At 44.4% G+C, this 15,885-nt stretch overlaps 1 protein-coding gene across 1 annotated transcript in view; it reads right to left on the bottom strand.

Annotated features, from left to right (window-relative positions):
- The window catches only part of LOC126417889 (neuropeptide SIFamide receptor-like), a 179,668-nt gene extending 170,015 nt beyond the window's left edge, over positions 1-9,653 (bottom strand). The window contains exon 1 of the mRNA XM_050085189.1: positions 9,389-9,653. Coding sequence (XP_049941146.1) covers positions 9,389-9,653 — 265 coding nt within the window. The remainder of the gene's footprint in view (positions 1-9,388) is intronic.
- Between the last annotated feature and the right edge of the window lie 6,232 nt (positions 9,654-15,885).

Here is a 15,885-nt window from a genome sequence, read left to right as displayed (position 1 = left end):
TGTTCAGTCTGTGGCTGATTGGCATTGTTGGAATATTTGGTATTGTAGTGGTGGGCAGTTGGATATGAACAGCGCGTAGCGTTGCGCAGTTGGAGGTGAGCCGCCAGCAGTGGTGGATGTGGGGAGAGAGATGGCAGAATTTTGAGAGCGGACGATCTGGACGTGCGTCCATCAGAAAGAGAAAATTTGTATATGATTACTTTTGAACATTATTAAGGTAAATACATTGTTTGATCTCTATCAAAATCTTTAATTTGCTAACTATGCCTGTCAGTACTTAGTGCCTTCAGTAGTTAGAATCTTTTATTGAGCTGGCAGTATTGGCGCACGCTGTATTGCAGTAGTTCGAGTAACGAAAATTTTTGTGAGGTAAGTGATTCCTGAAAGGTGTAGGTTATTGTTAGTCGGGGCCATTCTTTTGTAGGGATTATTCAAAGTCAGACTGCGTTGCGCTAAAAAAAATATTGTGTGTCAGTTTAGTGATGATCAGAATAAGAAAAGAGAGAAAAGTCTGAGTACGCTCAGTTTTTCTCAGCTGTTTGAAAATCAAATAACGTAAGAGGTTTATCAGCACAATAATTCATTAATTTTTCTAAGAGGAGGTTTCAACCTTATGACAAATTTCCGAATTTTCAGTTCACATCGCAAAGTGCAAGTCCGTCGAAGTGGTGGTCATACTCATAAAAGCCGCATCGCAATATCTGAGGGTCGTCGGCCGCTGTGTTTCCGAGCAATTCTAGGCGCTTCAGTTCGGAACCGGGCTGCTGCTACGGTCGCAGGTTCGAATACTGCCTCAGGCATGAATGTGTGTGATGTCCTTAGGTTAGTTAGGTTTAAGTAGTTCTAAGTCTAGGGGACTGATGACGGCAAATGTTAAGTCCCATAGTGCTTAGGGCCATTTGAACTATTTGATCTCAGAATCGATCGGCACCTTTATTATGAAACGGTAGAAACTGGCTGAAGCCAAGCGGTTTTACACGGTGTTAAGAGACGTGTTCTCAGCTTACAGCACTGTTCTCGATGAGGACGCCGTGATCTGTACGCCGCAGGAGGTGGGGCCGTGCAAATCCAGTCGCGTGTACCGATATCGGAAACGATGGATACAGCAGATTCCTTACATCAGAGTATTTACATCTCTACCTCAGAAGCCAAATTATGGTGTGTGGCGGAGGATATTTCTGGCATCACAGCCTTCGCCCCCTCCACTTCCCTCTTCCATGGTGAACGGTGGTCGGGAAGAATGTTCATCAGCAAACCTCCGTGTGACCTCCTAATTCTGTGAGTTTCTCACAGTGATCATTTCGGGAGGAAGTTGTGTTGCCCTACTCATCCTCGGAGGTATGCCCTCGTAATTTCAACAGTAATCTTCTCCGTGGTTCTCAACTCCTCTCTCGTAGTGTCTGCCACTGTAGATTGCTGAGAATCACCGCACCGCTCTCGCGCCAACTAATCTATTCCGTGGCGAAACGCGCCTCGTTTCGTTGAATCTTTTATAGATTGTAAGGGCACAAACTCGACAATTGTCCATACTCTGATGAGCCAGAACGTTTTGACCACTACTCACGGGGACGTTGGACGCCAGTGGCGTTGCGGACACGCAACCTGATAACAAAAGTATGTAAGGTGAGCCAACACGGACGGAGGATCATCCTAGCGAAGGTCTGGGCTGCAAATGGGGAAATCCATTAAAATAAGCGACTTTGAGAACGGGAAGATTATTATTGCGCAGAGCCTAGGAACAAATATCTACAAAACGGCTAAGCTGGTTGAATGTTCACGGCTACTGTTGTGAGCATCTAGAGGCAGAAGGACAGTGAAACTACCACTAAGCGCTAAATGGTTGGACGTCCACGACTCTTCACAGAACGTGGGGTTCGCACGCTTTTCTGCTCTGTAAAGCAGGAAAGACAGTGATGTGTGGAATGTCTGCCGAAAGAGCATAATGCTGGTGCATGCACAGTTGTTTCGGAGCACACCGCCCATTGTATATTGTTGAAAATAGAGCTCTTCATCAGACAGACTCCATGTGTTCACAAGCTGATCCAACGACGACATCCATTACGATTGCAATGATCACGGGACCATTGGGATTTGACCAACGATCAATGGAAACGTGTCAGCTCTTCGCGTGAATCACATTTTTCATACACAAGGTCGATGGTCGTCTCCGCAAGTGCCGTCATCGAGGTGAACGGCGGCTCTAATCGTGCAGCACGCCACGGATGCAGGCTGGTGGGAGCAGTATTATGCTGTAAGAGACATTCTCCTCCGCTTGCATTGGACCTCTGGTGGAAGTCGAAGACACGCTGACAATTACGAACCCCTGCATCCCTTCATGCTTGTTGTCTTCACCTACGGTGATGTCATCTTTTAGCAGTACAATTGTCCTTGTCCCGAAGTCATAACCGTGCTACAGTCGTGTAAGAAGTGTTATAGTGAAGTCACGTCTCGGCGACCAAATTCGCCTGATGTAAATCCTATTGAACCCGACTGGATCGCTGTCGGGCGCCATCACCGCGTACGCAAATCAGCGGCCCGTTATTTACGCGGATTACATGACCTGTGCGTAGACGTTTAACGCCACATGCCTCCATAAACCTACCAACAAACTTTCGGATCCCTGATACGCAGGATCAGTGATATATTTCGTGCCAAAGTCGGACAAACAAGCTTTTAAGCACATAGTCATAATGTTTTGGTTCATAAGTGAATAGGAATTTGTCGATAACTTCTTCGGTTTTTAATTTTTAAGGAAAGAACATTCTGTGAAGTTCTCTTATCAGAGAATCAGAGCGAATGTTTAAACTTTTCTTCTACTGGCTCTACAGGCATGCGCTCGTCGGGCCATGGCCTCTCGCACCCTTTCAAATACGCTGGAGCACTGCCATGTGTAAGCGTACTTGCAGGGCCAACTGAAGAGCCAAATAAACTGGTACACTGCCTAATGTCGTGAAGGGTCCCCGCGAGCACGCAGAAGTGCCACAACACAACGTGGCATCGACTCGACTAATGTCTGGAGTAGTGCTCGAGGCAATGACACCATGAATCTTGCAGGCCTGTCCATAAATCCGTAAGAGGTGGAGATGGCTTCTGAACAACACGTTGCAAGGCATCCCAGATATGCTCAATAATATTCATTTCTGGGGATCTTCGTGGTCAACGGAGGTATTTCATCTCAGAAGAGTGTTCCTGGAGCCAGTCTGTAGCAGTTCTGGACGAGTGGGGTGGCGCATTGTCCTGCTGGAATTGCCTATCGGAATGCGCAATGGACAGGAATGGATGCAGGTGATCAAACGAGTCACATGTTAGAGTCGTACCTACACGTATCAGTATCCCATATCACTCCAACTCCACACTCCCCACACCATTACACCATTACAGAGCCTCCACCAGTTTGAACAGTCTCTTGCTGACAGGCAGGGTCCATGGAGTCATGAGATTGTCTCCATTCCCGTATACGTCCATCCGCTCTATACAATTTGAAACGAGACTCGTCCGACCAGGCAACATGTTTCCAGTGATCAACAGTCCAGTGTCGGTGTTGACGGACCCAGGCAAGACATAAAGTTTTCCGTCGTGCATTCATCAAGGGTACACGAGTGGGCCTTCGCCTCCGAAAGCCCATATAGATGATGTTTCGTTGAATAATTCACACGCTGACACTTGTTGATGGCCTAGCACTGAAATATGCAGCAATTTTCGGAAGGGTTGCACTTTTGTCACGGTGAGCGATTCTCTCAGTCCCGTTGGACCTGTTCTTGCAGGATCTTATTCCGACCGCAGCGATGTCGGAGATTTGATGTTTCACCGGATTCTCGATATTCACGGTACTCGTGAAATGGTCGTACTGGAAAATCCCAACTTCATCGCTACCTCGAAGATGCTGTGTCCCATCACCGGTGCGCCAACTATAACACCACGTTCAAACTCACTTAAATCATGATAACCAGCCATTGAAGGAGCATTAACCTATCTAAGAAGTGCGCCAGACACTTGTTGTATTACATAGGCGTTGCCTATCGCAGCGCGGTATTTACATATCTCTGTATTTGAATACGCATGCCTATGCCAGCTTCTTTAGCGCTTTAGTGTATGTTAAAAGAGTGGTGGACGTCGTCCTCGTAGCATTACCCTGAATCGTGTGCTGGGAGAAGATGTGGACCTGCCTGGTGTTCAGGTACAATTCCAGTCCATACACTCTAGCGCCGATCTTTTCTAGCTACACTGACCCACGAGAATGTTCTGTTGTGGCTGTGCAAGCCTGTAAACAAGCAAATCATAAATATTTAAAAGCTTTGACAATTTCGCAAAAACTTCTTCGATCCATAACTCAGACACGAAGGTTTTCCAAGTTTATGTTTGTTATTATTATTGTCTTGTTTTGGAGTGAAAAAAAAGACCTCAAATTTTTGTAAAAGTATTTCTGTCACACCATATATTATTGTGCATGATATTAAGCCATCCAGTCTCATAAATATTTGTATTCGTTTAACGGAGAAGAATGAAGTGAATAAGAACTTATAACGACATAAATACTAAGTTTGATATTATTCATGATTTCATCGACATCGAAAGAATACAATAGTCTTATGTTGGGAAGCTGACGATGTAGCACAAACGTATGTTTCATACATAGTTGAAAATAAACTTTCGACAAAGTTCGTGTGTTGATTCCAATTTGGGTCATCAAATTGTGAAGTAAGAAGCCTTCAGCCACACGTTATTGAACTCGCCCGCCAAGGCCATTCTAGTCATTAGGACTTTTGTGAGACAGTAAATGTCTGTGTCGACAGTCTTTAAATTACAGAATATCGAACTAACAGCTGAAACGAATAATTTCTGTCGAAATTTTATCTAAATTCGTTTCCCGAAGTTAGCTGTATGCTCTGTGGGCTTCTCATAAGCCGTAGAAGTTCACATTGCGGCGATTGTCACCTTGCTGAATACTTTCCAGTCCAAGCTATTGAACTGCACTCGATGTCTTCAACCACGCAAATACACCACGTTGATGACGACGATCCAAAATTTTAGAATGACGATTTCAGGTCAGTGTAATCTCGAAAGTAGTGGGAACAGATATATCTATACATACAGCAATGTTCCCTCTAGCGACGTCAACAGATAACATATCTGACGACTAGGTAAACCAACCTTAGAACTGAAACTGTTCCTTCTTCAGAACTGTTCAATTCCATAGGCAATTTTTAATTGAAAAAAACTGGCATCATGGGAACTTACGAAAGCTAAAATGTTGACTTTCATAGTTAATTTTATTTTTCAGTAGAATCCTCTGCAATGTAAAAGACGAATACACGTATTTTAACCATTAAATTTAAATATACAACACTATATCATTCATTAATTTTTAAATGGCTGAGCCAGACTTACAAAGTGAATGGCTCATGGGTGGGGTAAATTACCTAAGAAATTGACCTTAAGTGTTTTGGGGTCCACTGTAAATGTTTGAAGCCAGGTGATAAGTCTTGGTAAGCAAAACGACCATTTATTTGCTGCATTGATAATAGTTTTAACATTTTTATCCCCTAAGGTATTGAATGAAAACTGAATTTTTACAAAAATGTGTGTACTTTATTTTAATGTTATTTCAGAGTTCTTGCATAAGCTCGTACAAGAATGTAGCGCTTCTTACAGTGTTGAAAGGACTTCTACATTCCGCTTATGACGTTCAAGAGGTTTTCTTTTTGCTATTGTTGCTTGGTTGTTTACGCCATTATCAAGAACAAATAACTGATGCCATGTCACGGTGCACATATAGCGTAGAAGCATAAAGGTTACCACCATTTACAGCCTTGAGCTGTGCCATGACAAACCACCATTTGTTAGGGGTCGATAATGGCGAAAACACTGGAACTGCGTTAGCAAAAATGAAACCATTAACAGCCATATGCGGAATATGACGTCTTTTCAATACTATATAGAGGCTTTAGGGCTATTTGACAAGAATTTAACGTTTTCTAATTACGATTGTTTTCTAAAAATAGGACGATGAGTGTACTAAACACTAGTACGAAACCTCAGTATTTGTCTCAACCATGTGTTCCCTGTTTCGATTCCAAAGTAGGTAAAATCTGAATAGTGTTAAAAAATACATATTCGCATATCAAAAACCTACAGTAGCTCGCTACGAATATGCAAAATACTCATGCCTTTTGTATCCACTACTTGTCGAAAAACTTTTTCGATTATGTCCACTGGCCCCGACAATAATTTGAACGCATTTAGACTCACTCGTTTCATTACTTTGCAAAAAAAAAGTGTGGAACATTGAGTCAACCGAATAACTGTCTCTTCTCAACGTGACACTACCACGACAGCGCCATAAAGGCATACAGTGGTACAATAAATGTTAATTAACCTACGAAAAGAAAAAATTACGTAGTCACTAATCTCATTAATTCGTCGCGTCATTTGTAAATTGGTTGTCATAATGTGTGTTTTTCAGTTTCTATGTAAAATCATGCTATAAATATCTTATTATTCTCAAACATTGATCTACGTTGCTGTGCAATTAAATTCCTTGATCATGTTAAGTTAATTATTGGGCCGGTGGGGTGGGGGACGGAGAGGGGAGGGGGGGAATGTCTGTTGTGAAATGGGTATCCTTTCAGTTAACTTTTTGTATTTTGAATGTGACTTCAAGTTTTCAGAATGCTAATATGCTTATATTTTGCAGTAATTCTGCGCAACAAAGCTAGAGCATTTCACGAAAGGACTTTACAGTCCATATCTCATAAATCTTAGTGGCGTAAATATCTAGATACAAGATACTGAAACACTTGGAACTTGTAATGGATTTTAAATGTATACATACATATTTTGTTATTCAGTGGTATGGTGTATTTGTAATTTGGTTTTAAGAATCTAGATATTAACCTCAAACCCAGTTTCCAATAATTTCATGCTTGTGAAATAATTTCGATTAGATATAAGTGACTTAAAAGGTGTAGGAAATATTCATGACTTGTTAGTACTTTTTCATCTTCTGGCCTCTTTGTACCACTTTTCATCCGCTTTTTAATCATTTTTGCATATCTATTAGATGTATATCATTCTCATGTTGTCTGCATGTTTTCTTCCCTCTGCCCGCTGCATATAATGTTAACTGACATTCTTCTTTTTCAGGTATTACCCCACAGTCAGTGAGTTACAGCTGAAACATGTTTTTGGACTGTAGGTTTGCCATATCCCCCCCCCTCTCCTTTTTTTGAGTATTTTACATTGAGTGGCGAAGGACAGCAGAAGCGAACACCAATGCCATCGTAAGGTTTCTACACCGAAATGGAAGAGAACTATGCAACAAATTGATTAAACTCAACTTCCAGTTAACTTCCGTGATATTTCAATGATTCCCTTCATTGGCAGATTTATAAGGTGAATAAGGTAGTTATGGAATACTGTCTAAACGATGCGAGGGCAATTATTTATAATTACAGATCTGATATTTTCTCGATAATGAGAAAAACAAATAAGTCTATATTGTCCTGATCTGTGACCATCAGATTCATCGAGTAATGTAGTGGAATTGTGTTACATTTATTTAAAAATGTATGTGTAGAGTATGTGAATAGTGTTATCAATTTTGTGAGTAATGTAATTTTCCTTGTCTAAACTGTGAAGTTCAAATGCACAATATGCTATTTTAAAATATACTCTGACATAGTTCCTATATCAGAACTAACCAAGTTGCAGTATTTCAATGATCGAACTAGTGCCGTAGATCAAGAAGACAGCAAAAGAGTTTGAGTTACTGAACTTTTTTTTGTATGTTTTGAGCTAGTAACCGCAACTATAGTGAGCGTGATCAGAGTATTCGATTCCTACAGAGTTTGAGTTATATGCTTCCTAATTATACAAGTGAAATAAAAGAGACTGAGTCAGCGGTCCCTACCGATAGATTTATACAACCTGCAACATCCTCGAAACTCGCGCTTGAGATCTTCATATTCCCTAACTATCTACGAACAAAAACTTTTTGAATGAAATGTAAGTTATTAAAATTTTTGATTGGGACACATTTTCGCTGGAGGCCGCGGTTTTCGAGTTATCCAAGAAAATCAAGTGTGAAGGACACATTTGTAGGTTTTTCTTCAATAGTTTGAAAACTACGTCCTCTGGCGAAAATATATCCAAGTAAAAAATTCAGCTACATTCATTTTTTTACAAAAAGTGGGTGTTCATTTTTCTGTACGATTAATATTTTGCGAATAAAGAGCGAGAGAATATGAAAATCTAGTATGTGGTTATAGAAGGTGTTGTGGGTTGCGTAAAACCCTTGGGCCGGAGAAGCTGTATCACGTTTTACTCGTACATTTGTTCCATATAATGGAGAGTTATTCTTCACTTCTCTAAGTGTCTCTCAATACTAACGCTCACGTACCTTCTACGAACACAAGTGTTCGATTTTTAAAGTTCAGCGAGTGGTCAGACACAACAGTTGATTTTAAGAATCCACAGTGAGTGGATAGAGAACTTCACGTGATACGTTCGTAACAAGTCACGGGGTGTATTTTTCTCTTGTACTTTTTGATATTGTTATAGCTGTTTATGTTTAAGAGTGGCTGTGCCTTTTTGTCTCTTCTGAGCTTTTAGTTCTGACGATAACTCAGTAAGAGTGGAAATTGATTAACTGTCATAAATTTGGCAAATATGAGCGACAAGTCTGCGAATAAAAGGGTGTTTTGCGAATAGATAGCGTCATCCAGTCTGATAACGTCAAATTTTAGTTAGTAGGTTAGCGAACAGTGGAGGAGTGCGATGTGTCAACGGGGAAATAAATGTCGGAGGAGAAGAAGAATATAGGACGAGTTGGAGAGGTTGGAACTAATTTGCTCTTATTTTATTTCGAGCTGGGAGTTACATCTGTAGTGTGCGCCGTAGAGAGTAAAATCAATATTGTACTTATCCAACCCTAAAGTAAAAAAGTGAAATAGATGTTCAGGAAATATGCTCCAACAGAGTTTCGCTAACAGAATTACATAAGCTGTAGAATTTCAGAAGTCGAAACTGAGTCGGTGATCCAGGAGCCTGTAAATGAGTTGGAAAGATTAAACATTATTTGTTTTTATTTTGCGTGCTTGCAGCTGAAGCGAGCGCCGCCGCAAGTAAGCTGCTCCGCTACGGATTGCGTTAGCGGACAGTGGAGCAGCGTAATATTTCGACGGAGAAGTAGTCATCGTAGGACAAGAAGGGTGTAGGCGAGTTGGGAAGGCAGAAAGGACCGTGCTCGTGCTTTATTTGGTGTGAGGAAAGACAGACAGCCGTGGTTGGTGTGTGCCGCGGCCGGCAGTCGCCGGGCACGGGGGCCAGCGGCGGCGGCGGCGGTGGCGGCGGCGCCGGCAGCGCAGTCGCGGGAAGCGGCGGTACTCACGCACGAAGATGTTGGAGACGAGCGTGGCGGGAAGGCAGACGACGACGACGAGCAGGTCGGCAGCGGCCAGGTTGGCGATGAAGAGGTTGGTGACGGTGCGCATGCGCGGCGACCGCCACACGACCGCGATGACGCAGCAGTTGCCGACGAGCCCGAGCAGGAAGACGAGAGAGTAGGCGGCGCAGTAGACGGCCGTCATGGCGGCCGAGTGCCGGTACACGAGGTCGTCGGGCAGCATGGGCCAGGGCCCGGCGGCCGCGGCCATCACGGCCGAGGAGGCGTTGGGCGGCCCGCCCCCGCCGCCCCCGGCCGCCGCGGCCGCCCCCGGCCCGCCCCCGGCGGCGGCCGCCGTCGCGTTGTGTCGCGCCGCTGCCACGACGGCGCCGCCGGCTGAAGGCCCGCTGACGCTGCCGTCCATTGCGAGAGGCGGCGCGCCCGGCACTGAAGCCCGCCGCCCGCCGCTCCCGGAGGCCGAGCCACCGCCGCCGCCGCCGCCGCCGCCCCCGCGCACGCGCAGCGCCGCCTCGGCCCGGGCGGGCGGCCGCTACTCGCCGGGGCTGCGGTACGCAAGCCCGCCGAGGTTGTCACAGCGCAGTTACCGAGCACGCACCGACCAACGCCACGGAAACTGCGTAACGCCCTCACTCCCCGCACAACGGAAACTTCCTACGATATCTCTCTTTTTTTTCTTAATTCATTCCTGTTCCCCCCACGACCTAACTTCACGTAATTGAATTTCAGAAAAGCATATGACTCAATATCACACCCTTGTTTATTATCGAATGACGGTCGTACAGGGTGTCAAGCGAAATTGGGAATTGTATCGAGGATGTCTTGGTAGGGAGGATGCGACGTGTTATCTTGGATGGAGAATCATCACAGATAGTGTAGAACTAATTTGAGGTGTGCCCTAAGAAAATGTGTGATGATCCTTACTGCTCATTTTATATACACTACAGGCCATTATAATTGTTACACCAAGAAGAAACGCAGATGATAAACGGGTATTCATTGGACAGATATACTACAACTGACATGTGATTACATTTTCACACAATTTGGGTGCACAGATCCTAAGAAATCAGTACCCAGAACAACCACCTCTGGCCGCAATAACGGCCTTGATACGCCTGGGCATTGAGTCACACAGAGCTTGGATGGCGTATACAGGTACAGCTGCCCATGCAGCTTCAACACAATACCACAGTTCATCAAGAGTAGTGACTGGCGTATTGTGACGAGCCAGTTGCTCGGCCACCATTGACCAGACGTTTTCAGTTGGTGAGAGATCTGGAGAATGTGGTCTCCGAGCTGATAGTCCATGCTGCTGCAAACGTCGTCGAACTGTTTGTGCAGATGCTTGTTGTCTTGCAAACGTCCCCATCTGTTGACTCAGGGATCGAGACGTGGCTGCACGATCCGTTACAGCCATGCAGATAAGGTGCCTGTCATCTCGACTGACCGTTGGGATCCAACACGGCGTTCCGTATTACCCTCCTGATCCCACCGATTCCATATTCTGCTAACAGTCATTGGATCTCGACCAACGCGGGCAGCAATGTCGCGATACGATAATCCACAATCGCGATAGGGTACAATCCGACTTCTATCCAAGTCGGAAACGTGATGGTACGCATTTCTCCTCCTTACACGAGGGATCACAACAACGTTTCAGGAGGCAACGCCGGTCAACTGCTGTTTGTTCAAATGGTTCAAATGGCTCTGAGCACTATGCGACTTAACTTCTGAGGTCATCAGTCGCCTAGAACTTAGAACTAATTAAACCTAACTAACCTAAGGACATCACACACAGCCATGCCTGAGGCAGGATTCGAACCTGCGACCGCAGCGGTCACGCGGTTCCAGACTGAAGCGCCCTTAACCGCATGGCCACACCGGCTGGCAACTGCTGTTTGTGTATGAGAAATCTATTGGAAACTTTGCTCATGTCAGCACGTTGTAGGTGTCGCCACCGGCGCCAACCTTGTGTGAATGCTCTGAAAATGCTAATCATTTGCATATCACAGCATCTTCTTCCTGTCGGTTAAATTTCGCGTCTGTAGCACGTCATCTTCGTGGTGTAGCAATTTTAATGGCCAGTAGTGTAGTAATGACCTGACAGACAATATTAACAGTAACTTCAGACTCCCCCGCTATCTAAAGAAAGCTGAACAAATATTCAGGTAGATCTTCCTAATACTTCAACGTTGTGCTAAAATCGGCAACTTCCTTTAAATGTTTTCAAATGTAAAATTGTGAACTACACGAAAAGGAGAAAACCTAGAACCCTATGACTATAATATCAATACGACACAGTTGGATCGGCAAACACGTACAAACACCTCGGTGTCACAATTTCTAAGCATGAGCAAAGGAACAATCACAAAGGCTCAGTAGCAGGTAAAACAGACTGTAGACTTCTGTGCACTAGTAGGATACTAGGAAGGTGAAACCAGCCAACAAAAAAGAGGAAACTGGAGTTGTGCTCTGCCAAAACTATGATTCGGTAGTTTAGGTACACTATATAAATGATTTAATAAATGATAGGATTACCGGTAGTCTTGGTGGCATTGGTAGACAAAGAAACATAAACGACTGCATAAGAGTTAAACTAGGAGGTGACGACTTCTCTTTGTTTTTTTGTTTGTCTGGTTGTTTGTTTTGCACATAATTAGAAGCGCAACTCACGTAGTGTTAGTCCACTGGGTTTTTTATGTCATTATAGAACATAAATTGTATTTTATAAGTTTAAAAATTAGTTGATGGCGTAGTCAGAACAATTAGTTATGATACAAGTACAGTTTACATGCACAAACATAAAAATATATAATATTAATGTTATTTGGCAGTTAATAGAACCTGACCAAAGGCAGGAGTTTCCTGTTCTAAACGATAATGCGGAAGTTGTTTTGAAGAATGGAAACATGTTGTATATTATTTCGACGAAGTAGTGAAAGGATGTTTGATATATTTTCGTTTTGTGTTTTTTTTTTTATATTTTACCTTTTTATTGAGGAAATTGCGTTTTCTAGCACTATTTAATAAATCTGCATTGCTTTCTTTATTTTTACTACAGCGCGCTTCTGTTTCAAGCTACAAACCAAAAACTTCAGAATAAAACATGGATTAAACACTGACAATTTCAGTTTTGCTATAAATCTGTTTCTTTTTAAGTAAAAGACGGGAAGATAACTATGAAGAACAAAAATATTGCGTAATTTATGTTGCTCTTTATATATCCGCACTCAGTTTCTAGAAGATTCACCATTTCCGGTTTCTAGGAGAATCCAATAACACACTCTCCGCATACGTAAAGAAAGCGATAGTTATAAGGGTACACCGTATATGTATGTGAATACATTACGCACAGGTAACGTGAGTACGACCTTAACTGACGAAAGCTACTAGTAAAACTACCGTAATCTGCATTTTATTAGGATAGTCTACTGTAACTTACGGCGGTTTTACGACATTAATAAAACGGAGCACGAGCCCGGAATGTTTCAAGGATGGGGAAACAAATCGGCCGTGCCCCTTCAAAGGAACGATCCTGGCATTTGGCTGGCGCGATTTAGGGAAATGACGGGAAAAGTGAAAGTGGGTGGCCGGACGTGGTTTTTCGCCTTCGTCTTCCCGAATGCGATCCCAGTGTGCTAACCAGTGGGCCACGTCACTCGGTCTCTACAAAAGGGACTGCTTAGAAAACAGTCTGTGACCCACCCTAGAACAGTGCTCCAGTTAATAAGGCCAGTACCAAATAAAACTAACCATGGAAATTGAACGTAGACAAAGGGGTGAGGCACGAATGCCCGCAGTTTTGGTCAACCCATGGGCGAGCGTCACACAGATGCTGAAAACGGAACCGACGAAAGTTTAATTAAGTGCGCCAACTAGGGACTGCAACTGCTGTGTTCGGATGCAGGCTGAGTTGGCATCCCTTCGCTCCCAGCTTCAGGCAGTGTTGGCTTCGGTCACACAGCTTGAGGCTGTTGCCAATGGGCATTACTGTGGGGGTCCGGATGGGGGTTTGTCGGGGACGGCCAGCTCGTCCCACGCATCCCCTGATCGGACTAAGACTGTGGTTGCCCGGGATACTGCCCGCATTGAGGCTGATCCCTCACCTGTGGTAGAGTGGGAGGTCGTTTCAAGGTGTGGCAGGGGGCGAAAGACATTCCGGAGGGCTGAACGGAAAGCCTCTCCAGTTTGTGTGACGAACCGGTTTCAGGCTCTGTCTCAGGCTGATACTGATCTTCGGCCTGACATGGCTGCTTGTCCTGTTCCAGAGGTTGCCCCTCAGTCTGCAAGATCCGGGCAGTCGCAGAGGGTGGGCTTACTGGTAGTTGGGAGCTCCAACGACAGGCGCGTAATGGGGCCCCTTAGGGAAATGGCAGCAAGAGAGGGGAAGAAAACCAATGTGCACTCCGTGTGCATACCGGGGGGAGTCATTCCAGATGTGGAAAGGGTCCTTCCGGATGCCATGAAGGGTACAGGGTGCACCCATCTGCAGGTGGTCGCTCATGTCGGCACCAATGATGTGTGTCGCTATGGATCGGAGAAAATCCTCTCTGGCTTCCGGCGGCTATCTGATTTGGTGAAGACTGCCAGTCTCGCTAGCGGGATGAAAGCAGAGCTCACCATCTGCAGCATCGTCGACAGGACTGACTGCGGACCTTTGGTACAGAGCCGAGTGGAGGGTCTGAATCAGAGGCTGAGACGGTTCTGCGACCGTGTGGGCTGCAGATTCCTCGACTTGCGCCATAGGGTGGTGGGGTTTCGGGTTCCGCTGGATAGGTCAGGAGTCCACTACACGCAACAAGCGGCTACACGGGTAGCAGGGGTTGTGTGGCGTGGGCTGGGCGGTTTTTTAGGTTAGATGGCCTTGGGCAAGTACAGAAAGGACAACAGCCTCAACGGGTGCAGGGCAAAGTCAGGACATGCGGGGACCAAGCAGCAATCGGTATTGTAATTGTCAACTGTCGAAGCTGCGTTGGTAAAGTACCGGAACTTCAAGCGCTGATAGAAAGCACCGAAGCTGAAATCGTTATAGGTACAGAAAGCTGGCTTAAGCCAGAGATAAATTCTGCCGAAATTTTTACAAAGGTACAGACGGTGTTTAGAAAGGATAGATTGCATGCAACCGGTGGTGGAGTGTTCATCGCTGTTAGTAGTAGTTTATCCTGTAGTGAAATAGAAGTGGATAGTTCCTGTGAATTATTATGGGTGGAGGTTACACTAAACAACCGAACTAGGTTAATAATTGGCTCCTTTTACCGACCTCCCGACTCAGCAGCATTAGTGGCAGAACAACTGAGAGAAAATTTGGAATACATTTCACATAAATTTTCTCAGCATGTTATAGTCTTAGGTGGAGATTTCAATTTACCAGATATAGACTGGGACACTCAGATGTTTAGGACGGGTGGTAGGGACAGAGCATCGAGTGACATTATACTGAGTGCACTATCCGAAAATTACCTCGAGCAATTAAACAGAGAACCGACTCGTGGAGATAACATATTGGACCTACTGATAACAAACAGACCCGAACTTTTCGACTCTGTATGTACAGAACAGGGAATCAGTGATCATAAGGCCGTTGCAGCATCCCTGAATATGGAAGTTAATAGGAATAAAAAAAAGGGAGGAAGGTTTATCTGTTTAGCAAGAGTAATAGAAGGCAGATTTCAGACTACCTAACAGATCAAAACGAAAATTTCTGTTCCGACACTGACAATGTTGAGTGTTTATGGAAAAAGTTCAAGGCAATCGTAAAATGCGTTTTAGACAGGTACGTGCCGAGTAAAACTGTGAGGGACGGGAAAAACCCACCGTGGTACAACAACAAAGTTAGGAAACTACTGCGAAAGCAAAGAGAGCTCCACTCCAAGTTTAAACGCAGCCGAAACCTCTCAGACAAACAGAAGCTAAACGATGTCAAAGTTAGCGTAAGGAGGGCTATGCGTGAAGCGTTCATTGAATTCGAAAGTAAAATTCTATGTACCGACTTGACAGAAAATCCTAGGAAGTTCTGGTCTTACGTTAAATCAGTAAGTGGCTCGAAACAGCATATCCAGACACTACGGGATGATAATGGCATTGAAACAGAGGATGACACGCGTAAAGCTGAAATACTAAACACCTTTTTCCAAAGCTGTTTCACAGAGGAAGACCGCACTGCAGTTCCTTCTCTAAATCCTCGCACAAACGAAAAAATGGCTGACATCGAAATAAGTGTCCAAGGAATAGAAAAGCAACTGGAATCACTCAATAGAGGAAAGTCCACTGGACCTGACGGGATACCAATTCGATTCTACACAGAGTACGCGAAAGAACTTGCCCCCCTTCTAACAGCCGTGTACCGCAAGTCTCTAGAGGAACGGAGGGTTCCAAATGATTGGAAAAGAGCACAGATAGTCCCAGTCTTCAAGAAGGGTCGTCGAGCAGATGCGCAAAACTATAGACCTATATCTCTTACGTCGATCTCTTGTAGAATTTCA

Source organism: Schistocerca serialis, chromosome 1 (genome assembly GCF_023864345.2).
Source record: "Schistocerca serialis cubense isolate TAMUIC-IGC-003099 chromosome 1, iqSchSeri2.2, whole genome shotgun sequence".
NCBI classification, from domain to species: domain Eukaryota; kingdom Metazoa; phylum Arthropoda; class Insecta; order Orthoptera; family Acrididae; genus Schistocerca; species Schistocerca serialis.
This window is presented reverse-complemented; position numbering and strand designations above follow the sequence as displayed.